Here is a 27586-nt window from a genome sequence, read left to right as displayed (position 1 = left end):
ACGAGTGATTTGATACTTTCATAGCCCCAAAAAGACTTTTTTTTTTTGTCGTCACCAAAAATGTTTAATATATTAGATATTTTCATGTGCAACCGTGGTCATTATGGTCCAAATCTCACCACCTTCCACCGTTGCTTGACCTTCGTAGTAAAACCGCTGAAAGTTATCAAACCATCCTCAGTAAATTCGCGGGAGAAAACTAGAATATACACCTCCTTTTAACTTATTTGCTGTCTAGTGGGGCAGGTCATAGAGCCATTGGTGTTTTGATGATCTTTAACCTATGCTCATATAGCCGATTTGACAACACCTAGTGAAAATAAGATGATTGGCCAAAAGATAATATATTTTAATCATCACAATAGTCAATTGATGAAGGCAAATGTGATTTTATTTCAACCTTTGCGATCAAGTATATTAATATTGATGAGAATATAAGATGTCCAATAAAATGGGTAAATTTCCTTGACACGCTCTACATTGGTCATTCATGGACTCGTGGATAAGAGAATATTTATGTCTTGAGAGATTTAAAATGTAAATTGATTTACAAATTAAAACACAGTCGTTTGAAAAGTCAATGTTAAGATTTTATTATTGGATATTTCCCAATCCAATAGCGTAATTCTTTGACCATGAGACGGTGAGACCATCATGCTAGAATTACCCTTATTGGATAACTTATCTGTCTCGGATTTCATTGTGTGGGGTAGCATGGCACGATATCTGTTGCCGAAAGAACCGAGGGTTTGACTCCATGAAGGGCCAAAAGGTCAAGGAGAGCAACTTTCAAGGAGTCGCAAGAGACCATTCAAATTACCTGAACTGCCCCCCTCCCTCAACCCATTCGCCGAGTTCAGACGGATTAGCTGACGGACGCCATGACATAATCCGAGTCCTCCCACACGTGTCGGCCTTTGATTGACCAGTCGGCACTCAACTTGTCTTGGCCGCGCTCGCCACCTGTTGCTGAAGGAGCTCCGGTTGTGGCCTTTTGCGCCTTCCTCCCCACGTTTTCGGTCCAGATACATCCACTCCGACCCGTCGCTGCGCGGGATCCATCCACCCCACGTGTCTGAATTTCTATATATAAAGCCCTGGTCTTCTCGTGCCTCTCCGTGGATTCGAGTTCGAAAGTTGAAGGAGTTCAAAAGCTTGGAAGCGAAAAGCAGGGACCGCAGAGTCGTAGCAGAACGCAGAGTAGAGAGAGTTGAGAAGAAAGAGAGAGAGAAGATGAAGAGGGCGCAGTTGGAGTTACCAGCGGGGTTCAGGTTCCACCCCACGGACGACGAGCTGGTGAACGATTACCTGATTCGCAAGTGCGCTTCGCACGCCATCTCCGTCCCCTTCATTGCCGAGATCGATCTCTACAAGTTCGACCCTTGGGTCCTCCCAGGTAACTTTCAGACCCTTCCTCTGCTTCTCCAGGCTCTGTTCCTGAACAATTTTCGTTTCTGCTCGTGTTGGTTTTGGTGAATCATCCCATTCTGAGAAATGGGTCGACGAGTTTTGCCAATTTTTGGGTGATTTTCTTGTGAAAAAATCAGTTCTTTATTTGGATTCGTCACTGTAGTATGAAATGCATTTCTCGACAGTTTGAACTTTTCATTTTGACATGTGGGTCAAGAAGAGGGGTGATTTGTTCATTTGATTTCTCGTTGTCAAGGATTAAGCAGCATGATTTTGACTCTGGTTTACTAGTCTTCAAGATCTCTCGTGAATTCGAAACCATTTGATTGTCTGCTGAGGGTTATGATTTCTGATGGATTTTGGCTTTGAATTGCAGAAATGGCTCTGTACGGCGAAAAAGAATGGTACTTCTTTTCTCCGAGGGACCGCAAGTACCCCAACGGATCACGGCCGAACCGGGCAGCCGGAAGCGGTTATTGGAAGGCAACCGGAGCTGATAAGCCCATCGGCCGCCCAAAGACGCTCGGCATAAAAAAGGCCCTTGTGTTTTACGCGGGGAAAGCTCCGAGAGGAGTGAAGACCAATTGGATCATGCACGAGTACCGCCTCGCCAACATCGATCGATCCGCTGGCAAGAAGAAGAACTCAAGGGTAATTTACTGTCTTTCCCTTCTTCTCACCGTTTTCGGTGTTCCGCCCATGTAATTGGACGAGTTCATAGGGGAACCTCGATGATTAACGTCGATGCTTGCTAATATTGCAGCTTGATGACTGGGTTCTTTGCCGGATACACAACAAGAAGGGCACCATAGAAAAGCATTCACCCTCCACGCTCAATGAAACGGCAGATTTCCCCGAAGTGGAGATCAAGCCACAGATTGTTATGCCGGCGGCGCTGAACCCGTACACATCTCCACAATATGCGGATTCGCCGATGACTACAGATCACATGTACACGGACTCGTCAGAGTTTTTACCCAAGCTGCACACGGATTCTAGCTGCTCGGAGCACGCGGCGTCCCCAGGCTCAGCTTGCGAGAAGGAAGTGCAGAGCGAGGTAAAGTGGGACGATTGGGAGAAGGCCCTCGATTTCCAGTTCGGCTCAATGGATGACTTCTTGGACGACGCTCTCGTGCAAGGACAGTTTCAGTTGGATCAGTTCTCGCCTCTCGAGGACATGTCCATGTACTTGCAGCAGTCATTCTGATTGAGTCCATTCGGGTTGCTACACATTGAAATTGCATGATCCACTGGCGCGGTGATTAATCAAGACCATCTCTGTCTTGCACTAATTGCTCATGTGGGGGCTATAGACTAGAGTCCAGGGATTTTGCTTTGCTGGGTTTTGCCAGAGAGAGGAGCAAAGCGTTGAGGTGCATCCAATAACACGGTGCAAGTAATCTGTCCGGCTCCAAATTGGCCAAGAGATGACACGGCAGAAGTGCCGCGATCTTGATGGGTTTGGAACTTGTAAATACCTGATGAAAGTCTTTAGTGAAATTGTTTGCTGTAACATTGTAGCAAAATTGTTTCAATATTTTATTGAAGGAAGATTGTTTTAATATTCATTGCTGTGGAAAATTCAAGTGAATGGAGTTGTTCAAAGGGGGCCAATTTATGTTTCACAGATCCTTAGAAACACCTGTTTGAAATTACTTGTGTAGTCGCGGTGGCATTTGCCCAAAATAAGTGGGAGAAAACAGCTACATTTTCAGGTCAAATGATGTAAAGAATCGGATGCTTCTAGACCCAAGTTGATTATATTTTGCCCCCCCCTGTTTAGACTTTTTGTGGGGCAGGTTCATGTCTATACGTCGAGAGGTTCAGGAATGAACATTATGAAAAACGAAAATAAATCAATAAAGCACGTGGTTCATTTCACCCAGGCCACACTACACTTTCATCATCCGACACAAAGGCGACAACGGCGACCGACATGAACAAGTGATAATTTCACCGTGCATGGATTCATGTATTGGACAAGGAAAGGTCATTAATAGAAAGGGGCCATCTTTAATTTGGATAATCGTTGTGTTAAAAAGCTAAGGATAAGGGCTCCCTGTTTTTTGCTCGAGGGGTATAACTCGTCTCAATTTGTTCCCCTACATATTACATCGGCTACCACCATCTCCATCCCTGATTTATTTATTTTTCAAGACTATACTAACGCGGCGTAGCACGATTGTTTTAGCAAGTATTTCTCACATTTTATCAATCCTGTCGCATCATTGAAAAGGACACTTAGAGCTCGCATCACAAAATTTTTATTTCTCTATTTTTTTTTGTTTTTTTTGTTCTCCGAAATAGGTTTGGAATAAAAATCTATTTGGTAATGTAATTTCATTTTTTTTGAAAAGATTTATATTACAAAAATAGATTTGACGTAGAAATCAAAATAAAAAGTGAGAAATAAAAACTCTTTCATCATTTACTCGTCATTGCCCGCCTCTCACCCCCCCTGTGATATGACGGATACTAGATGTTGGCTGCTGGACACCGCCCACTCACTGCTGGTTGCTAACCGTTGCACATTGGACATTGACCGCTCACCACTAGCATTTTTCCAAAAATAGAAAACTTGAGTTGTTATTATACGTGTTTCTTTGTTCATAAATTCATCTAAAAAATAGAAATTGAGAAATTAATTTATGACTAAAAATTGATTTATGTTCCATAAATTTTTCGTGCACGCTTTTAGCGACCAAGAATAATAAGACTTGATCAATTCAATCACATTGATTAAAAGACTTGAGAACACCTGAAAAGCATATCTAATCGTAAGCTATAATAAATTTCTAAAATCTATTAATAGATAGGTTAAATTCAGCATAGCTACTTGGAAGATCCTATTAGTTTTAAGGATGATTACACAAATAACACATGAATTTCGATTCGATGTATTGATCCTTAAAAAAGAAGTAAGGGAGGACAAGAGGGCCCCACAAAGATTTAGGGTGGGCCCACGACTAGTAATAATCCATGCAAGAGCGTAAAAACGCCCCATGGAAAAGAAGATCGAACAGTGAATCGACGGCGAATTTCAAGGTTCCTGTCTCGTCGGAGGCGGGCGGCAGGTAACATCGACGAGGCTTCTGGATCCACGACGTCATGCAAGACGTCACCTGGACAAGACAAAGGACTTCGTTCCTTTCCTAGGAGAACCCGAAGCTTCCATGTTTTATCTTTATCTTTTTTCAGTTTAAGGGAAAAATAAAAAGAAAAAAAGAAAAGCTGATACTTTTTATCTAATTAAGGTTTCATTGCTGTCGACGACGTGAGGCCCAAGCAAAGACTTTTTGCCATTTTATGTTTTGACCAGGCCTGACGGGAGACCGGCTGCTCCTGGTTGTCAGCCAAAATAGACAAATCTTGGGCTCACATCATATATGTACCGAGCCACGCGCGTTTATCATCTTTTGCTTTTCCACTTTTTTATTATCAAAAATTTCACAATCTACATATTTTCGTTCATTGAAAAAAAAAAAAATCTAATGTGAATGTCGACGAGTAAATTCACATACATTTAATTTTTCATAATTTTTAGAAAATTAAATAATAATTTCTTTTATTTTGGCGGGAAAACGAGAGGTTACATGTTTTCTTCCACCTAATCCTAAAACACATGCCCCTCGTTCCTTTCTCTTCATAACTTTTCCTTTAAAATCAACAAGAATCCCACTAGTTTCTTCGTGACATCATAACATGGTTGTCTGCTAGCGACTTGACATATAATTTGATGCACCCTCCAAAGGCATGAGTATGAAAGCTCGACTACATAGGACGTGTTTGGTAATGTTTTTGTTTCTCTCTCTTTTTCTTTTTCTTTTATTCTCTAGAATAGAAATATGTTTGTGTAGGCTTTTATTCTTAATAATAGATATGAAATAGAAACAAGAAACAATTTTTTTTTTTTTTTGTTCTTGGGAACAACTCAAGAAATGAGCATTTTCTCTTTTCTTTCCTTTTCTCTTCCTCCTCTTCTTCCCCTAATCGGTTGCTAGCCTCAATGAAGTCTCATTGTGGCTGGGTGAGTTTGGAACTTGCCCGGCCAGGCGACATCGATCTCGTGATGGCTGGGCAAGGTCGAGCATCACCAAGTCACGACAAGGCTCGAGGGGACCTCATTGGTGGGTGACAAGGCTCCACCCAAGTTGGCGATCAAGTAGAGGAAGAATAAGAAAAATAAAAAAAGGAAAGAGAAATTTGTAATAAAATTATTAACAAATTAAAAGAAATCCTAAGTCACAAAAAAATTTAAGATTGTACCAAACGCATATATGTTCCTTTAAATAGAAATTTGATTTCTGCGAAATTGATTTCTCAATTTCTATTTCAGAAATTGAGAAGCTAAAAATTTTAACCATTTTCCGATTTCTTCTTTCAAATCTTTCAAATGTTTTCAAATGCTCAGAAACTTGTCTAGGGAATAGAAATTTAAAAAAAAAAAATTGTTTTTGAGTAGAAATTGTTTTCGGAAACAAAAACATTACCATGTGCACTCTTAGAAACCCATAAAACAGTTGCAAGTTCTATGAACCAGCAAGTTTGGGCTTTTGACCTATGTGGGAGACCCAACTCAAAAGAATTTGCATGCAAGTGGTGCGGTTTAAACATGCGATCTTTGATTCATGAGCCATACCCACAATCGACAATGCATGACTTCAAGGGTTTGATTGATGCATAGTTTTTGCTTAGGTGGTAAGTGTGCCGGTCTTTCTCGTTCAACCTCTGATTCAAATCACTATATTATATGCATTCTCTTAGAGCCACCTTATGGAGCACAGATTCGTTTGTCTCCATAATTACTCAATGTGTGGGGGAAGAAGAATTATTATGCTCAATGAGAATTATTCGGGTGCTCAAAAGCTCTAAACGTTTATTCATATTACATATTACAAATATATATATATATATATATATATATTGGGTTAAATATGACGTTTTTTAGAATAATTAATCCCAAGAGGTTCACGTCTTATTTATGATAAACCTTAATGTTTTGGAGTAGTAATTAATATCTACTTGTCCTCATTCTCTTTTTGTAAGTTGAACAAAGTTTTTTGGTGTCTGGACAAACACAATGCCACTAATATGTCGAATCTTTTTTGAAATATGAATGTGCTCAACTAAAGAACCTCTTTATTCCAACAATGTGATAATTACATATGGCCAAGGGAAAGATTTGTACCAAATGGGTGTGTTGGCTCAGAAAAAAATAAATGATTCCATAAATATTTTACTAAAAATGTTTGTTTGTGCAATGAATGAACCAAATATATTAGACATAGTTATTGTCGATAAAAAAAAAGTTTTTCATTGACTAATTACATTAAGTAATATAAACAAATACTTTTAGGAAAATATTTTTTGAATCATTCATTATTTACAAAATAAATGGAGTTCAATTCATTGCACAATATAATGCAAAAACTAGGGGCACAATCTAAGTACAATTAGCTCATGGAACACGTCACTCACATCAACCCGTCCTAACTAGACAATGACTTCCTTCCTCTTTTTCTAGCATCGACAAATACCTGGTCGGAGCAGAAGCTCCTACTTCACTATTTTCCGTATTTCTTTATTTATCTACTCCCTTTCATTGGATACCTTTAGTATTGATTGACTTGATAAAACGATATGTTGCTTGATTATATAAAAGCCGCCTTGGATCATGCCTTATTATAATTTTTTTTTTTGGCCAAACATACTTAATTATTAGTAAACCCGAAGCAAACAACCCTCTGTCTTCTAAATCTCGTTAGGTGTCCCTTTGACTAGGCCCAGTTGCATATGCGTTAAACCTAGAAGACCCAATAATCATTTCGATGAAATTGAGATCTTCCTAAGCTTCGTTTGTTTTGTATAAATTGAATTATTTCAAACATATTTTTCTAAAAATGATTATTTGTATTATTTATAAAAATAAATAAACAAAAAATTTGCACTGTTCATGAAAATGTTTAAACACTTAAAAATATTTTTCTTTAACTAATTATTTTAAGCAATATAAGCGATTATTTATAGGAAAATATTTTTTAAATTATTCATTTTCAAAAAACAAACACACCCTTAATTATTTATTTTAGTTCCTTCTCTAGGAATCATTATGACCTAAAATTGCAACTAACTAAGGAATTGATAACTCGTATATACTTTTAACACCTCGAACTCGTGCATCTTTTATTATGTTACTAATATCATGAAAAGGGATGTGGTGTTATCAATTACCACTATATAAATATAGCTCCCGACAAAAATCTTTCAGGACAACAGCTTTTCTTCTGGTGAAATTTTAATCCCCAATCGATAGATCTCTATTGTGGATTTTCCCATTGGCTTCAACTGCATCAAAGTGTTTTGAATTTTTAAATGTATTTGGCTTTTGTAACTTGTTGACTTTTGATATATGACTGGTTTATTTCACTGAAGATCCACTGTCTGGGTGAGAGGTAATCATGCCATTTATGTTGCTTAATAGCACGAGTGATATGATACTGCCATAGCCCCAAAAATACTTTATATATTAGATATTTTAATGTGCAACCGTAGTCAAATATGGTCAAAATCTCACCACCTTTCACGTTGCTTGACCTTCGTAGTAAAGCCGCCGAAAGTTATCAAAAGTATCCCCAGTTAATTCGCAGGAAAAAAACTAGAATATCCACCTCCTTTGACTTCTCTGCTATCTATTGGGGTAGGTCGTATAGCCGCATATGCTCTGATGATCTTTACCCTATGCCCATATCGCCAATTTGGCAAGACCCAGTGAAAACAAGATTGATTGGCCAAAAAACAAAATTAAAATGTTACCTCATATATGTTTCGTTTAGATTTTCACATAACACTTTAATCGATTGATGAAAATAAATGTGATTTTAATTCAAACTTGAGAATATAAGATGTCGGTAAAATGCGTAAATTTCCTTGACATGCTCTCTACTTGTTATTTTATGAAGTCATGAATGAAATTTTTTTTATATCTCAAGAGTCTTAAAGTGTATATTGATGTGGTTTGTAAACTAAAACACAGAATCCCGAAAATTCAAGACTAAGGTCTTAATATTGGATGACATATCTGTCTAGGATTTTATTGTAGGGGGTAACATGGCACGATATCTATTGCCAAAAGGACAAGGTTTTTGACTCCACAAGGGCCAAAAGGGCAGGGAGAGCAACTTTCAAGGAGTCGCAAGGGACCATTTAAATTACCTTAACTGCCCCTCCCCTCAACCCATTCGCCGAGTCCAGACAGATTAGCTGACGGATGCCATGACATAACCGGAGTTCTCCCACAAGTGTCGGCCTGTGATTGCCCAGTCGACCGGTCGCTGTGCGGGATCCTCCGTCCCACGTGTCTGAATTTCCATATATAAATCCCTGGTCTTCTCGTGTTTCTGTGTGGATTCGAGTTCGAAAGTTGAAGGAGTTCAAAGCTTGGAAGCGAAAAGCAGGGACCGCAGAGTCGTAGCAGAACGCAGAGTCGACAGAGTTGAGAAGAGTGAGAGAGAGAGAGAGAGAAGATGAAGAGGGCGCAGTTGGAGTTACCAGCGGGGTTCAGGTTCCACCCCACGGACGACGAGTTGGTGAACGATTACCTGATTCGCAAGTGCGCTTCGCACGCCATCTCCGTTCCCTTCATTGCCGAGATCGATCTCTACAAGTTCGACCCTTGGGTCCTCCCAGGTAACTTTCAGACCGTTCCTCTGCTTCTCCAGGCTCTGTTCCTGAACAATTTCTGTTTCTGCTCGTGTTGGTTTTGGTGAATCATACCATTCTGAGAAATGGGTCAACGAGTTTTGCCAATTCTTGGGTGATTTTCTTGTGAAAAAATCCGTTCTTTATTTGGATTTGTCACTGTAGTAAGAAATGCATTTCTCGACAGTTTGAACTTTTCATTTTGACATGTGGGTTAAGAAGAGGGGTGATTTCTTAATTTGATTTCTCGTTGTCAAGGATTAAGCATGATGATTTTGACTCTGGTTGACTAGCCTTCAAGATCTCTCGTGAATTCGAAACCATTTGATTGTCTGCTGAGGGTTATGATTTCTGATGGATTTTGGCTTTGAATCGCAGAAATGGCTCTGTACGGCGAAAAAGAATGGTACTTCTTTTCTCCCAGGGACCGCAAGTACCCCAACGGATCACGGCCGAACCGGGCAGCCGGAACCGGGTATTGGAAGGCAACCGGAGCTGATAAGCCCATCGGCCGCCCCAAGACGCTCGGCATAAAAAAGGCCCTTGTGTTTTACGCCGGGAAAGCTCCGAGAGGAGTGAAGACCAATTGGATCATGCACGAGTACCGCCTCGCCAACATCGATCGATCCGCTGGCAAGAAGAAGAACTCAAGGGTAATTTACTGTCTTTCCCTTCTTCTCACCGTTTTCGGTGTTCCGCCCATGTAATTGGACGAGTTCATAGGGGAACCTCGATGATTAACGTCGATGCTTGCTAATATTGCAGCTTGATGACTGGGTTCTTTGCCGGATACACAACAAGAAGGGCACCATAGAAAAGCATTCACCCTCCACGCTCAATGAAACGGCAGACTTCCCCGAAATGGAGATCAAGCCACAGATTGTTACGCCGACGGCACTGAACCCTTACACGTCTCCACAATATGCGCATTCGCCAATGACTACGGATCACATGTACATGGACTCGTCAGAGTCAGTACCCAAGTTGCACACGGATTCTAGCTGCTCGGAGCACGCGGTGTCCCGGGACTTGGCATGGGAGAAGGAAGTGCAGAGCGAGGCGAAGTGGGACGATTGGGAGAAGGCCCTCGATTTCCAGTTCGATTCGGTGGATAACTTCTTGGACGATGCTTTCGCGAATGAACAGTATCAGTTGGATCAGTTCTCGCCTCTTCAGGACATGTCCATGTACTTGCAGAAGTCATTCTGATCATGTCCGTTGAGTAACACAGAAGTCGGATGACCATTCCATTCGGGTTGCTTTGCATTGAAATGCAGGCTCCATTGGCATGGTGATCAATCAAGACAATCTCTGTCTTGGACAAATTTTGCTCATGTGGGGGCTATAGACGAGAGTTAGTCCTTGGATTTTGCTTTGCTGGGTTTTGCTGGGGTGCATCCAGTAGCACAGCGAAAGCAATCTGTACGGCTCTAAATTGGCCGAGAGACGACCCGGCAGATGCGCCGCGATCTTGATGGGTCTGCGGTGGTCGGTACAGTTAGCGTTTAGAATCGTGTTAACTCATGTCATCTCATGTAGATACCTGATGAAAGTCCCTAACGAAACTATTTGCTGTAGGATTGTAGCAAAATTGTTTCAATATTTTATTTAATGGAGATTGGTTTATTATTCTTTGCTATCGAAAATTCAATTGAATGGAGTTCAAAATGGACCGTTTTATGTTTCATTGAGAGATGGATTTTTGGATCGTGGGAGGTCATAGTTTCTTGTATTTCTTTGTAGCTCTTATAGAAAGTGTCATGACACGAAATTCTAGAGGTTTTAGGATCAATGAGCGAGATTTACAATTTATTTGATTCGGCAATTATTAAGGGATTGGGGCTCTGTGCTTAACAGATCCTTAGAAACACCTGTTGGAAAGTACTAGTGCAATCGCAGGGGTATTTGCCTAAAAAAAGTGAGAGAAAACAGTCACTTTGCAAGCGATCAAATAATAAAATAAATTTAATAAAAAAATAAATTAAACTCCAAATTCACGTGATTAAGTTATAGTAACCTACATTCACAGGATTTAATTCACTCAACACTTTTAATATTTCCCAAACGTCAATTATATCGAATAATCCACGTAGTGTTTAGTCTCATAATTTTTCACAAAATAATCTCTCAATTTTATGAATGAATTATAAATAAATTCTTATCACAAGAATTTAATCGTTCGAGAACTACGAGCCCAATTTCAAGCACTCATTATACGACGCTTCAAGACTACCTCTCACGGCCAGGTTGCATAACATATATATTTCCAAAAAATACGTCCAACGGCCGAACAAGAAAGAAAATCCATATTATAGATACGCTCAACCAAACCACAGTGGACTTTCATCTGTCTTCTGTTCTCCTTGGCTGACTGGTATAACACCGTGGATAATTATCAGGGGTTTCAAAACAAGACTTTAGCCAAAACAAAGTCCAAGCTAATAACCACTTTCCATTCTTGACCGCCTCTTTAACATAGAAATAATATTCATAATCTTTAAAATGTCATTAAACTTTCATGCATCAAGCACATAAGTCAATTTAGATGAAATCGTTTAATGAGCTAAAATGGAGACATAATTTCAAAAAGATGGAAAAAATTAAATATTTCTTGACCCAAGGAAGGAACAACGGGGGAAAAAGAAAACGAACGCCGACATGAACTAGTGATTTTTCCGACACGTGGTTCATTTCACTTGGATCACGCCACACTTTCATCATCTGACACAAAGACAGCAACGATGGCCGACATGAACAAGTGATCATTCCACGGTGCATGAACTCACGTATTGGACAATGAAAGGTCATTATTATTAGAAAGGGGCCATCTTTATTTGGATCATTGTGTTAAAATGCTAAGGATAAGAACTACCTGTTTTTTGCTATTGAGGTATATGAATCGTCTCAATTTGTCCCCTGACATATCACATCGGCTACAACCATTTCAATCCCTGATTTATTTATTTTCCTAGATTGTATTAACGTGCCATAACACAATTGTTTTGTCAAACTCTTCCCGAGTTTTATCATTCCAGTCGAGTCACAAAAAGGACATTTAGAGCGTGTATGACAAAATTTCTATTTCTTTATTTTTCTATTTTTCTTCCCGGAATAGGTTTGGAATAGAAATCTGTTTGGTAACGCAATTTCATTTTTCTATTTCTAGAACAAATTTCTATTTCATATATAGATTTGAAGTAGAAATCAAAAATTAAAATTTTTAGCTTTTCTATTTGAAATAGAAATGAGAAATCAAAATTTTTCTCATTGTTCACTCTTGTCACCGCCCGTCGCCCACTTGCCGCCCGTGGGATGCAGGATGCTCACCACGGTTCGGCCGCTCGCCACCAACCTTGGCCACCAGCCATTACCGGCCACCGGACGTTAGTCGCCGGCCATCGTACTCCGATCGCTCGTCACCAACCGCCGGTCGCGGATCCGGATGCCCACGGTTGTTGGCCGCTCATCACCAATCATTGGATGTCGGAGGCTCACCACCAACCATCGGATGTTCATCGACAACCGTCCACCACTACCTACTGGCCGCCGGACTCCGGCCACTAGCCACTCGCCGTCGACCTCTTATCACTAGACTCTGGATGTCGGACATTAGACATTGAACTCCGGACGTTGGACGCCTATTGTCGGTCATTGGACTTGAGTGTCGGACTTCGACTTTGGTCGCCCGTTGTCGATCATTGGACTTGGTGTCGGACGCCAAACGTTGGACTTCGGACTTTGGTCGCCCACCGTCGCCACCGGACACCGAACGTTGATCGCCGAATGTCGACTCCACCACCGACGCCGGTCATTGCTGCTCCTAAAAATAGAAATTTTATTATGTTATCAAATTTTAAATTGTTATCAAATGCGTTTCTTTACTAAAAACTCGTTCATGAAATAGAAATTGAGAAATCAATTTAGTGCACTGCCTTCTGGCTCATCCAAAAATTGATTTCTATTCTAGAAATTTTGTCATACACGCCCTTAGTGACCTAGAACAATTAGACACACTGCTTCAATCACATTGCTTAAAAGACTTGGGAGCACCTGAAAAGTGTATTTGACTCGTAAACTATAATAACTTTATAAAATCTATCAACAGTCAATAATGCAATTCAAAATTCAGCATAGCTACTTGGAATATCCTATTAGTTTTAGGGATAATTACACAAAATGTATAATGGGATCCATGAATTTTAGTTTGTTAAATTTGGTCCATGAACTTTAGTTTAACATGCAGTGTGATATGTTCATGTAAAATCTCGTCTTTAAATTATAAGAAGATGTTCACCGTTGTCCTTGAAATTGAATTAATGAAATGACTATTAGATATTTTCATATAATTTATCACTAAATTATGACTAAATTGGACTTGTATCATAAAATCTATAAATCATATTGAATAAACTAAAAACTTAATAATGACATTATACAAATTTTATTCAATGATTATTTTTGTCATTATCTTCGAATTTTATGGAGGAAGTGGACGTGCTTATAAATCCACGACGTAACTTGCACGGGTCGTTCAAGTCATGCAAGGCGTCACCTGGACAAGACAAAGGACTTCGTTCCTTTCCTAGGAGAACCCGAATCTTCCATGTTTTATCTTTATCTTTTTCAGTTTAAAGGGAAAGAAATATAGAAAAAGGAAAAGCTGATCGATTGGATAAACTTGAATCTTATCTGATTAGGGTTCCATTGCTGTCAACGACGTGAGGCCCGAGCAATGACTTTTGGCATTTTGACCAGGAGTACAGGGCGGCTGCCCTCGATTGTGTCAGCCGAAATAGACTAATCTTATGCTTACATCATATCTATAAAACCACATGCGTTTATTATCTTTTGCTTTTCCACTTTTTTTATTAATCAAAGTCTTACAATCTACGTATTTTTGCTCATTTTCTTTTTATAGAAAAAAATCTAATGTACTTCATTTTCACAATATGTGAATATTGATGCGTAAATTCACATATATTTAATTTTTCATAATTTCTAGAAATCCAGATAATAATTTTTTATTTTATTTTATTTTAACGGAAAGCCACTTAATCCTAAACACATGCCCGTCATTTCTTTCTCTACATAACTTTTCCTCTAAAATTGACAATGATCCCACTAGTTTCTTTGTGACATCGTAATATGGTTGTCTTGATGCACCCTCTAAAGGCATGAGTATGAAAACCCGACTACTTAGAGACCCATAAAATAGCTACAAGTTTTATCTACTAGTAAGTCCGGGCTTTTGACTTGCATAGAAATTTGCATGCAAGTGGTGGGATTAAAGATGCGACCTCCGATTCATGAGCCATGCCCCTAGTCAACTATGCATAACTCGAAGGGTTTGATGGATACATAATTTTTGCTTAGGTGGTAAATATGCTTGTCTTTCTCATTCAATCTATGATTCGAATCATAACATTAGCACATTTTCTTAGGGCCACCTCAAGGAGCACATATTTGTCTGTCTCGAATAATTACTCAATGTGGGGAAGAAGAATTGTTATGGTCAATGAGGATTATTCGGGTGCTCAAAAGCTCCAAACGTTAATTCATATTAGAAAAAAATATTGAGTTAAATATAACGTTTTTTAGGAATAATTAATCCTAAGAGGTTCCCGTCTTATTTTTTATAAACCCCAATGTTTTGGAATCGTAATTAATATCTACTTGTCCTCATTCTCTTTTGTAAGTTGCACAAAGTTTCTTGGTGCCAAGATAAACACGATACCACTAATATGTTGAATCTTCTTTTAAATATGAATATGCTCAACTGAAGAACTACTTTATTCCCACTTTGTGATAACGACACATGGACAAGGGAAAAATTGTAGCAATTGGGTGTGTTTGGTTCATAAAAAATGAATAAATGAAAAATATTTTTAATATTAACAAAAATGTTATATATAAGTTGTTGTCAATAGTGGACTTTTATCTGTCTTCTGTTCTCCTTGGGTGACTTGTATAACACCGTGTATAATCATGGGGGGTTTCAAAACAATACTTTATCCAAAACAAAGTCCAAGCTAATAACCACTTTCCATTCTTGACCGCCTCTTTAACATATAAATAATATTTCATAATCTTTAAAATGCCATTAAACTTTCATGCATCAAGCACATAATTCAATTTAGATAAAATCGTTTAATGAGCTGGAAACATTTTTCAAAAAGATGGAAAAAAAATTAAATATTTCTTGACCCAAGGTCTTATATTTTGCCTCCCCTGTTTAGGCTTTTTGAGGAGCAGGTTCATGTCTATATGTCGAGAGATTGCTCATATATATGAGTTATTCTAAATGATAGAGATACGGTTTATTAAATTGGTACACCGAACAGTAGGACAATCTCTAGTTGGGTCATTGAAATACGGAAAAAGAAAAATAGATAAGGAAGGAACAATGGGGAAAAAAAGAAAAACGAAGGCCGACATGAACAAGTGATTTTTCCGACACATGGTTCATTTCACTTGGACCACGCCACACTTTCATCATCCGACACAAAGACAGCGACGAGGACCGACATGAACACGTGATCATTCCACGGTGCATGGACTCACGTATTGGACAAAGAAAGGTCATTATTATTAGAAAGGGGCCATCTTCAATTTGGATCATTGTGTTAAAATGCTAAGGATAAGAACTACCTGTTTTTTGCTCTTGAGGTATATGAATTGTCTCAATTTGTCCCCTTACATATCACATCGGCTATTAGGGGTGATCGGGCAGTCTCAGACCTGACTTCAGACCGACCTCGTTATAACCTGGCTTTCTTTTCTAGCACCTTGTACGACCCTATTTATATTGGACCATGTACCCAATTCACCCTCGTTTTTTAAATTCTGCCCAAGGCCAACCATGTTTTCATTGGAACCTATTTTTATAATATCCCGATATCCTATACAACTTCGAATTTTATATTAATATACAAGAAAATAACATGATTCTCCTAATTTGTATTGAAACATTAAGCACTTGTAATAAATAAATACATGAACTTTTTGACTAAACGAAAAATTAAGGATCCACAAGGCTAATTATAATAAATAAAATCATAAAATAAAGAATTAGCAACAAACATGAGTCTAATATTAATCTTATTCCCACAACTACTACATGAAGTTACCCATTTATGCAAGCATAACTCTTCATACAAAAGAGAAATTAGGCGAGTCAATCCATATGGTACACAAAAATTTGGCGGGACGACATCGTCCGTCCGTCTGACAAGTGCTTGAGGGAGCCGGTGAGGGAGGGAAGTGAAGAAAATGAACGACAAAGGAGGAGTGTTGTGCGTGTTTGAGAGAGTCGAGAGGAAAAACACCGTGTGATTGTGGGAGTAAGAATATAAATCAGGGAAAAAAAGGATTTCGGACCTCTACTTACAAAACTGGTTCGAGAATCGATTCCAAAACCGGTCCAAATTTTGGGGACCGGTTCTCAGACCGGTTTTGACGGGAACTAGCTCCCGACCCTATTTTTCGGGTGGGCTGGTTCGGTTCCCAAGTATATCCAGTCCGGTTGCACACCCATATCGGCTACAACCATTTCAATCCCCGATTTATTTATTTTTCTGGATTGTATTAACGTGCCATAACACAATTGTTTTATCAAACTCTTCCCGAGTTTTATCATTCTAGTCGGGTCACAAAAAGGACACTTAGAGCATGCATGACAAAATTTATGTTCTCTATTTTTCTATTTTTCTGTTTAACATGTTTTGAACAAAAATCCGTTTGGTAACGCAATTTCATTTTTCTATTTTTGGAATAGATTTCTATTTCGATATAGATTTGGAGTAGAAATCATAAGTTAAAATTTTAAGCTTTTCTATTTCTGAAACAAAAATGAGAAATCAATTTTTTTTTCATCGTTCACTCTCGCCGCCCATCGCCCACTTACGCCCGTGGGATGCCGACGCCCCGCCGCGCTGTTTGGCCGCCTACTGCCGATTGCCGCCTGCCCGCCACCAACCTCAGCCACCAGCCGCCAGCCACCGGACGTCGGTCGCTGGCCATTGTACTCCGCCCGCTCGTCACCAATTGCCGGTTGTCGGATGCCGGACGCCCATTGGTCGTTGGCCACTTATTGCCAATCATTGGATGTCTAAGGCTCACCACCAACTATCGATGTTCATTGGCAACCGTTCGCCGCCGCCACTCGCCGCCGAATGTCGGCCGCCCACGCACATCGTCGGACTCCGGCCACTAGCCACTCACCGCCGACCTCTTGTTGCTAGATTACGAATGTTGGACGTCGACATCGAATTTCGGATGTTGGATGCTAGTTGTCGGTCGTCGAACTTTGGTGTTGGACTCGGACTTTGGCTGCCTACCGTCGGTCATCGACTTGGCACCAAACACCGAACATCGGACTTCGGACTTTGATCGCCCGTCATCGGTCACTGCACGCCGAACGCGACTCTAGCCATCGACACCGATCATTGTTGCTCCTAAAAATAGAAATTCTATTATGTTATCAAAAGAATTTTTATTTCAGAAATAGAAATTTTAAATTGTTATCAAACGCATTTTTTACTCAGAAACTCATCAACGGGAAATCAATTTCTAGCTAAAAATTGATTTTTGTTCTAGAAATTTTGTCATGCACGCCCTTAGTGACCAAGAAAATTAGACACGACCGCTTCAATCACATTGCTTAAAAGACTTGGGTGCACCCGAAAAGTGTATTTGATTGTAAGCTATAATAACTTTATAAAATCCATCAACAAACCAATAATGCAATTCAAAATTCAGCATAGCTACTTGGAATGTCCTATTAGTTTTAGGGATAATTACACAAATGATACATGAATTTTGACTAAATGAATAATGGGATCAATGAATTTTTAGTTTGTTAAATTTGGTCCATGAACTTTAGTTTAACATGCAGTGTGATATGTTCATGTAAAATCTCGTCTTTAAATTATGAGAAGATGTTCAACATTGTCCCTAAAACTAAATTAATGAAATGACTATATTAAATATTTTCATATTATTTATTACTAAATTATGACAAAATTGGTTGTGTTCGTAGAAAGGAGAGATGGTTGGCATCTCCCCTAACATGGACGGAAACAACCTTTTGGCTTACCTGTTACCAACACATCCGGTTAAGCTACCCATCTCGCAGTGGATCTCTAACCCAATTTTTTATTCACCAAAAAAGAAAAATTATGACTAAATTGGACTTGTATCAGAAGTCTATAAACTATATTGAATAATCTGAAAACTTAATAATGGCATTATACAAATTTTATTCAATGATTATTTTTGCCATTATCTTCGAATTTTATGGAGGAAGTGGACGTGCTTATGAATCCTCGACGTCACTTGCACGGGTCGTTGAAGTCATGCAAGACGTCACCTGACAAGACAAAGGACTTCGTTCCTTTCCTAGGAGAACCCGAAGCTTCCATGTTTTATCTTTTCCTTTTTTTCAGTTTAAGGGAAAGAAATATAGAAAAAAGGAAAAGCTGATCGATTGGATAAACTTGAATCCTATCTAATTAAGGTTTCATTGCTGTCAGCGACGTGAGGCCCAAGCAAAGACTTTTTGGCATTTTGACCAGGAGGAGAGGGCGGCTGCCCCCGATTGTGTCAGCCGAAATAGACTAATCTTATGCTTACATCATATCTATAAAACCACATGCGTTTATCGTCTTTTGCTTTTCCACTTTTTATTAATCAAAGTCTTACAATCTACGTATTTTTGCTCTTTTTTTTTTTTTTAAATCTAATGTACTTCATTTTTCACAATATGTGAATAATAATGCGTAAATTCACATATATTTAATTTTTCATAATTTCTAGAAATCCAAATAATAATTTTTTATTTTATTTTATTTTGACGGGAAAGCGAAATGTTATAGGTTTTGCTTCCACTTAATCCTAAACATATGCCTGTCATTTCTTTCTCTACATAACTTTTCCTCTAAAATCGACAATGATCCCACTAGTTTCTTTGTGACATCGTAATATGGTTGTCTTGATGCACCCTCTAAAGGCATGAGTATGAAAACCCGACTACTTAGAGACCCATAAAATAGCTACAAGTTTTATGTACTAGTAAGTCCGGGCTTTTGACTTGCGTGGGGGACCTCACTCATAGGAATTTGCATGCAAGTGGTGGGATTTAAGCATGCAACCTCCGATTCATGAGCCATGCCCCTAGTCAACTATGCATAACTCGAAGGGTTTGATGGATACATAGGTTTTGCTTAGGTGGTAAATATGCTCGTCTTTCTCGTTCAATCTATGATTCGAATCATAACATTTGCACATTTTCTTAGGGCCACCTCAAGGAGCACAGATTTGTCTGTCTCGAATAATTACTCAATGTGTGGGGAAGAAGAATTGTTATGGTCAATGAGGATTACTCAGGTGCTCAAAAGCTCCAAACGTTCATTCATATTAGAAAAACAAATATTGAGTTAAATATAACGTTTTTAGGAATAATTAATCCCAAGAGGTTCCCATCTTATTTTTGATAAACCCCAATGTTTTGGAATCGTAATTAATATCTACTTGTCCTCATTCTCTTTTTGTAAGTTGCACAAAGTTTCTTGGTGCCAAGATAAACACAATACCACTAATATGTCGAATGTTCTTTGAAATGTGAATATGCTCAACTGAAGAACTACTTTATTCCCACTTTGTGATAACGACACATGGACAAGGGAAAATTTTGTAGCAATTGGGTGTGTTTGGTTCATAAAAAATGAATAAATGAAAAATATTTTCAATATTAACAAAAAGATTGAGAAATAGAACCATCTGATTTGATTCATTCTCATTAGCCATGAGATGATCATCTTAGGGTCCTTTTGTCGATGGATGCTTCTATTACATTCGTAGTCTCTGAAGGATGAGAACCAACTATATAGCATCTACATCGAGAATTCACTTTTTTACCCTTTTATATACTAGGGGATTTCACTTGAAAAGAAAATGTTCCATACTAATGGATTTGGGTCCATAACCATGGGTTTCAATGTACGAGATATTGTAGCACTTACCAATGAGGCCCTATCAATTAGTATTACACAAAAGAAATCAATTCTAGACACTAATACAATTAGATCTACTCTTCATAGACAAACTTGGGATAGTAAACTAAAATCATCTTTTAATTTTATTAATTTATAGCTATTTTGCTCCAATCTTTCCTATCAAAAAGAAAAAATGGAAGATTTAGTTACGATTAGAAATACGCTTTTCTATATTTATCCACGGATCCTTTACTAATACTAATTAAATTGGAAGTATTGATCCAATTAAAAAAAAAAATCATGTTTTGCAATTTGACGGCGGACTTAAAAGCCGCCTATAGACACTTTACGCCAAATCATTCCGAATAACACTTGTATCCTTTATATTACCGTGCTGCTGGCACTGAGTTAGCCGATGCTTATTCCCTAGATAGCCGATGCTTATTCCCTAGATAATGTCACTACTTCTTCTCCGGGAAAAGAAGTTCACCACCCGTGAGCCTTCTACCTCCACTTGCACGATAAAAACTAAAATGGGCACAGTCTAAATTTATTTGCTCGTGGAGCACGTCACTCACATCAACCTCGTGTCCTAGCCAGATAATGACTTCCTATCTCTTTTTCTAGCATCGACAAATTACTGGTCCGAGCAGAAGCTTGTACAGCAATATTTCCGTATCTCTTTTTCTTTGTTTATCTACATTTAATTTTGATCGACTTGATAAAACGATAATTGGTTGATTATATGAAAGCCGGCTTGGATGATGCTTAATTATAATTTTTTTTGGCCAAACATAGTAAACCCAAAGCTAACAAGCCCATTGTCTCCTACAGCTCGTTAGATGTCACTTTGACTGAGCCAAGTTGCACATGCGTTAAACCTAGAAGACCTAAAATCATTTGACAAAACTGATTTAAAAATATTTTCCTATAAATGATTGCTTGTATCATTTATAAAAATGATTGAATGAAAAACATTTTCTTCGTTCATGAAAATATTTAAATGCATAATAAAATATTTTTCATCGACTAATTATTTTAAGTGATATAAGCAATTATTTATAGGAAAATGTTCTTCAAATCATTATGACCTGCGTTTGCAATTTACAATAACCTTTGGTATATCAATTTGCTCAAATAAAGGAAAGGATTAATGTCTCCAGCCTTATTCCAGGTGCTCATCGCCTCGATATACCTGTCTGTATACGTGTAAATGTTTGATGAATGTGAGTTCTTGTGTTTGATAAGTAAAAATCAATCACGACAAAGAAAGAGAATGATGAACTAATATCGCAATAAAACATACTCTCCTAAACTTATTGATCAAATGATTAAGACTCGAATTAAAGTTCGTATGAATTTGTGGTTGTTATTTGACCAACACTTGCTCTGCTTGGATGTTTGTTTTGGCATAAGTACATCTTCAACTAAAGTGTGGTTTTATTTTTTTTTTTATATAGAATTCAATTGTTTTTTAGGTTAGGCCAGGTTACATGAACTCATTAAATCTGTTAAGTATGTCTTTCATGGCGACAAGATTGATCCTCAGGAAGACCATATATTCCTCCGTCCCTAGTTGGAGAAAATCTCCTCAAACCAATTTTCTGATTGAGTGGGTTTCAAGAAATCACTTTTATTTACATTAAGTTAAATTTGTTTGAGGGTAATATCAATATTTATAACCTAAATTTGTTTGAGGGTAATATCAATATTTATAACCCACTAAGAGATCCAATAAAATAAATTTCTTCAATAAGAGATTGAGAAAAACACATGCCATATAACCAATGGAGGAATCAATGACTCGTGTATATTTCTATCACCTTGGATTTAAGCATTTTTTCTTACCTCGTTAATATCATGAAAAAGGATGTGGTGTAATAAAAAACCTATGTAGCTCCCGACATAAATCTTTCAGGACGAATACTTTTTCTTCTGGAAGGATTTTAATCCCCAATAGATAGATATTCTGATGTAGATTTTCCCATTGACTTCAACTGCTTCAAAGTGTTTTGACTTTTTACATGTATTTCGCTTTTGTAACTTGTTGACTTTTGAGATCGGACTGGTTTTTTCACTAAAGAACCCCTGACAAAGCGAGCGGTAATCATGCCATTTATGTTGCTTATGGCACGAGTGATTTGATACTTTCATAGCCCCAAAAATACTTTTTTTTATTGTGGTCGTCACCAAAAATACTTAATATATTAGATATTTTCATGTGCAGCCGTGGTCAATTATAGTCCAAATCTCACCACCTTCCGGCGTTGTTTGACCTTCGTAGTAGAGCCGCCGAAAGTCATCAAACCATCGCCAGTAAATTCGCAGGAGAAAACTAGAATATCCACCTCCTTTGACTTCTTTGCTCCCTAGTGGGACAGGTCATAGAGCCATTTGTGTTTTGATGATCTTTAACCTATGCTCATATAGCCACAATTTGACAACACCTAGCAAAAACCAGATGATTGGCCAAAAAATGAAATTAAAATACTAACTAATAAATGTTTCGTTTATGTTTTCGTACAATATTTTAATCATCACAACAGTCGATGAAATTAAATGTAATATTATTTTAAACTTCGTGATTGAATATATTAGTATTAATATAACATGAGAATACAAGACGTCCAATAAGATGAGTAAATTTTCCCAACACGCTCTGTACTCATTGTTTATGGACTAGTGAGTAAGACATATTTGTCTCGAACTTCATTGAGTGGTAACATGGCGCGGTATCTTTCGCCAAATGAACGTGGGTTTGACTCCAGGAAGGGCCAAAAGGGCAGGGAGAGCAACCTTCAAGGAGTCGCAAGGGACCATTTAAATTACCTTAACTGCCCCTCCCCACAACCCATGCGCCGAGTTCAGACAGATTAGCTGACGGACGCCATGACATAACACGAGCCCGCCCCACGCGTGTCGGCCTGCGATTGACCAGTCGACAACTCACTCGGATGCGCTCGCCACCTGTCGCCGAAGGAGCTCCGGTTGTTGCCTTTTGTGCCTTCCTCCCCACGTTTTCGATCCGGTATGTACACCCGACCCGTCGCTGTGTGGGATCTCTCCACCCACGTGTCTGAATTTCCCAAGAATTTAAGAAAAAATAAAAGGGAAAATATAAATTGAGAGAGGTCGTGTCTGTATATAAACCCCTAGTAGTCTGACGTTTTCTCTGTGAATTCGAGTTCGAGAGTTGAGCAAGTTCAAGGCTTGGTAGAAAAGGGCACGGACCAGAGAGTTAGCAGAAGAAGACGAACAGAGTCGAGAGAAGAGAGAGAGAGAGAGAGAGAGAGAGAAGATGAAGAAGGCGCAGATGGAGTTACCAGCGGGGTTCAGGTTCCACCCCACGGACGAAGAGCTGGTGAGCGATTACTTGATTCGCAAGTGCGCTTCGCTGCCCATCTCCGCCCCCATCATTGCCGAGATCGATCTCTACAAGTTCGACCCTTGGGACCTTCCTGGTACTTTCAGACCCTTCCTCTGCTTCTTTCTCTAGGCTCTGTTGCTGACCAATTTCTGTTTCTGCTTCTGTTGGTTTTGGTGAATTATCCCGTTCTGAAAAATGGGTCGACGAGTTTTGCCACTTTTTGGCGATTTTCTTGTGAAAAATCGGTTCTTTATTTGGATTTGTTACTGGAAGGGCATGATTTCTGATGGAGTTTGGGTTGGAATTGCAGAAATGGCTCTGTATGGTGAAAAAGAATGGTACTTCTTTTCTCCGAGGGACCGCAAGTACCCCAACGGGTCACGGCCGAACCGGGCAGCCGGAACTGGGTATTGGAAGGCGACTGGAGCCGATAAGCCGATTGGCCGCCCAAAGACGCTTGGCATAAAAAAGGCCCTTGTGTTTTACGCCGGGAAAGCTCCGAAAGGAGTGAAGACGAATTGGATCATGCACGAGTACCGCCTCGCCAACGTCGATCGATCTGCCGGCAAGAAGAACAACTCGAGGGTAACTACTGTCTTTCCCTTCTTCTCACTGTTTTCGGTGTTCCCGCACATGTAATTGGTCGAGTTCATGAAGGAACCTCAATGATTAACGTCGATCCTTGCTAATATTGCAGCTTGATGACGGGGTTCTATGCCGGATATACAACAAGAAGGGCACCATAGAGAAGCATTTCCCCTCCGCGCACGATAAACCGGCAGAGTTCCGGAAATGGAGACCAAGCCGCAGATTGTCATGCCGGCGGCGATGAACCCTTACAACACACCTCCGCAATATGGGTCGCTAATGACTATGGATCACACGTACATGGACTCGTCGGAGTCGATGCCGAGGCTGCACACGGATTCTAGCTGCTGCTCGGAGCACGTGGTGTCCCCGGATTCGGCGTGCGAGAAGGAAGTTCAGAGCGAGGTGAAGTTGGAAGGTTGGGAGAAGGCCCTCGATTTCCAGTTCGAATCGATGGATGACTTCTTGGACGAGGCGTTCGCGCAAGGACAGTATCAGTTGGATCTGTTCTCGCCTCTTCAGGACGCGTCCACGTACTTGCAGAAGCCATTTTGAGCAAGTCCGTTGAGAAAACAGAAGTGGAGTTCTCGATGAAATTGCGTGATCCACCAGCGTGGTGATGAATCAAAGACAATCTCTGTCTTGGACAAATTGCTCATGTGGGGGCTACAGACTTGAGAGTCAGTCCTGGATTTTGCTGGAGAGAGAAGCAAGTGTTGAGGTGCATCCAGTAGCCACCGGAGAAAAATTTTTGTAGTGCTTGGCATCATGTCACCTCTTGTTGTTCTTGTAAATACCTGATGAAAATATCCAGGGAAATTGTTTCCTGTAAGATTGTAACAACATTGTTTCGAAATTTCATTTAGAGAAAGATTACTAAAATTTTCATCATTGTCTTTTAATTCTATTGAAAGTAGTTCCGAAAGGGGATGTTCCATGGTATATCGAGCGACATATTTTTGAGTTGTAAAAAATCTTCATAGATTATGGAATCGTAACAAGTTATGATATTTTTTTCATGACTTCCATGTAAAGTGTCCTACCACAAATTTTCTAATGTTTCATATCAATAGATTAGATTTGCTCTTTAATTGAATTGACAGATAGGAATGAGTTGGTGATCTCCTTTTTAAAGATCCTTAGAAACACCCATTCAAAAGTATGGTGCAATTGCCAGGGTATTTGCAAAGATGTGAAGAAACGAATGACAATTGCAAGGCGAAAGCCAGAAAAATTGGGATTTTTTATTTTTATTTTTATCATGGTCATTATTTCACCTCTCTCAAGTTGCATGCCCGTACGATGGAGAGATATTGCTCATTAATAAGATTATTCAAAGATGCTAAAAAAGATGCTAAGTCAAAATATGAAAAGAACAAACTTGATGAGGACGGGGGAACATTGTAAAGAAAATAAAAGAAAAGAAATAAATGAAATGAAATGAAACACATGGTTCATTTCACCTGGACCAAACCGCATTTTGACCAAACCCCACTTTGCCTACAAACGACAATGACGGCCGACATGATGAACAGCTCATTTCGACCGACTTCATTTTAAGGATCAGTCTTACTCGTGTGCAATAAATTGTGTCCACTCGTGCTCCACACGGATCGGTCGGCCACACACGTCCTAGGATAGTCTTCCGCAAGTTACACCTTCACGAGACTTAACGACGTGCCATGACGTGACACGTCAATTTTACGAATAGTGGTTGGAGCATAACTTCAGAAAAATATTAAAAATATCATAAATTTATTTTATCGATACTAACTTAACCTAGATTTTTTTTATTAAAATAATATAATATTAGATATCTTTATGTTTATCTCAATTGAATCCATTCAATTATTTTTAGTTGAAAATCACTCGATATGGATACAATTATCTTACGCGATATGTTTATGGACTTTTTTAATACTATTTTAATATTTTGACTTTTTACAACTTTTTTGTTTTCTTCTCTTTTCTGTTGTCTTTTCTTCTTTCTTTTTATTCCATTCATTTTGGTCGGTGAGGGTTGTGAATCTTGCTCAGTCCCTCCTGACCCCACCGACGTTGGGTAAGGTGGTCCTAAAAGAGTGCCTAACTCTTTTGGTACTATCCCCTTCTATCCATCATTCATGCCACGTTAGTTGGGTAAAAGGACGATTAGTGACAAGAAGACTCGATCTCACCTACCTGACTAGTTAACAGAGTCGAGAGTATTAGAAAAAAATGAATATAATAAAAGAGTGCCTAAGTCTAGTTTTTCACACAAAAATTAAGCCGAAAGATCAATGTAATTTAAAATCTAGTACTGCTCGAACCTTCATATCTTTAAAAGACTTCCACTCTCAATGAAAGGGTTTATTTTATAGTGGGGTAGACTAGCCTTAAGGGTGGGTCTCAATACTCCGGGGACGTTAATATAGTAGGGGTAGAGGCATCTCCCATCTCTCGATAAATATAGTGGTTAGGGACGTCCCTTGACATTGAACTGTTTCGTCTAAATTCTTAGACGTAAAATTCAGGATATTCTCTTAAGAAGGGGAAGAAAAATAATTCAACCCAATTAGATGTTGAGACGTATGTTAAGATAATGAGCGTAGTTTTGTCAACCCACTAAGGTTACTTGGCAAGTAGGGCGGCTCTCAAGGGAGCTCTCGGGCTCTTGTGTGGTGGTGAGGAATAACTTTAATACCATCGAGAATTCACAACACATAGGTACTTAAAATAAACACTCAAAATTTGTGAAATTTTAAGTGATAACCTCTTTTTTTTTTCCTGTCATTTTCGCTGCTTTCAAATCCCGCACATGGACAATCTAATTAAGGGTTGTACCTCATTAAATAAATATATCAAAATTTAATGAGGTACAACCCGAACACTTTTTTGCCATTTTGACAGGGACAAGATTGGCTGCTCCCGGTTATTCCAACCTTAAATAGACAAAGCTTATGCTTAAAACCTAATTCATATATAATTTTTTTTTTTATAATCTGACACTTTCAGTTTCTACTAAAAAGATTATATTTTTGCTTTCACTGAACCCTCACCAAATAGGCCTTTTATTCTTTTATTTTGCCTAACTTTTTTTCAAAAGTGACAATAATCTCATTAATTTCTTCATGCAAATAAAAAATCTCGAGTTCACAATTCACTAGCTATCGAATTTGATTGTGTTTCATCTCACCTAATTCAACAACAAAACAACCATGGCTCTCTTTCGGTTCCAATGGCAACTACGACACGATTGCGGGAAAAGACAATAGGTTTACTAAACTTCAAAGAGCATACCCTTTGGGTTCTTTTAAATTACGAAAAAGATGATTATCTGAGTAGTTCCTTCATGGAAGGCAGTTTCGAATGAGAAATTGTCTTGTAATTGACCATCGCCCCAATTTGGACAAGAATGTGAAATGCGGGCTTTGCAAAATACATCACTTAAATTCAAATGAGAAAGTTAACTTAGGAAGTATATAAGGCAAATTTTCCCTCCATTTTTTGGGGGCTTCATATTGTGCATGAAATACTCTTTTTCTCTCTCTCT

General features: G+C 38.8%; 3 protein-coding genes and 1 non-coding gene across 4 annotated transcripts; all 4 read left to right on the top strand.

Annotated features, from left to right (window-relative positions):
• Positions 1-1120: 1120 nt before the first annotated feature.
• Positions 1121-3001, top strand: LOC104418024 (NAC domain-containing protein 2). The gene is made up of 3 exons (XM_010029232.3): positions 1121-1396; positions 1787-2061; positions 2174-3001. The coding sequence occupies exons 1-3, from the start codon at positions 1234-1236 to the stop codon at positions 2615-2617; spliced, it is 882 nt and encodes a 293-aa protein (XP_010027534.2). The 5' UTR covers positions 1121-1233; the 3' UTR covers positions 2618-3001.
• A 5819-nt stretch (positions 3002-8820) lies between these two features.
• On the top strand, positions 8821-10493 carry LOC104418057 (NAC domain-containing protein 2). The gene is made up of 3 exons (XM_010029265.3): positions 8821-9096; positions 9487-9761; positions 9874-10493. The coding sequence occupies exons 1-3, from the start codon at positions 8934-8936 to the stop codon at positions 10315-10317; spliced, it is 882 nt and encodes a 293-aa protein (XP_010027567.2). The 5' UTR covers positions 8821-8933; the 3' UTR covers positions 10318-10493.
• Positions 10494-18135: 7642 nt separating this feature from the next.
• On the top strand, positions 18136-18264 carry LOC120288655. The gene has a single exon (XR_005546757.1). It is a non-coding gene; the product is annotated as a U6atac minor spliceosomal RNA (small nuclear RNA).
• Positions 18265-23265: 5001 nt separating this feature from the next.
• LOC104418052 (NAC domain-containing protein 2) lies at positions 23266-24963 on the top strand. The gene is given in 4 exon segments (XM_010029259.3): positions 23266-23560; positions 23777-24051; positions 24164-24257; positions 24260-24963. Coding segments are annotated over 4 exon segments (882 nt in total). The 5' UTR covers positions 23266-23397; the 3' UTR covers positions 24610-24963.
• The last annotated feature ends 2623 nt before the right edge of the window (positions 24964-27586 follow it).

The sequence above is a fragment of the Eucalyptus grandis genome, chromosome 9, assembly GCF_016545825.1.
Source record: "Eucalyptus grandis isolate ANBG69807.140 chromosome 9, ASM1654582v1, whole genome shotgun sequence".
Lineage (NCBI taxonomy): Eukaryota > Viridiplantae > Streptophyta > Magnoliopsida > Myrtales > Myrtaceae > Eucalyptus > Eucalyptus grandis.
The sequence above is the reverse complement of the archived record's forward strand: the minus strand, read 5'-3'. Positions and strand labels throughout refer to the sequence as shown.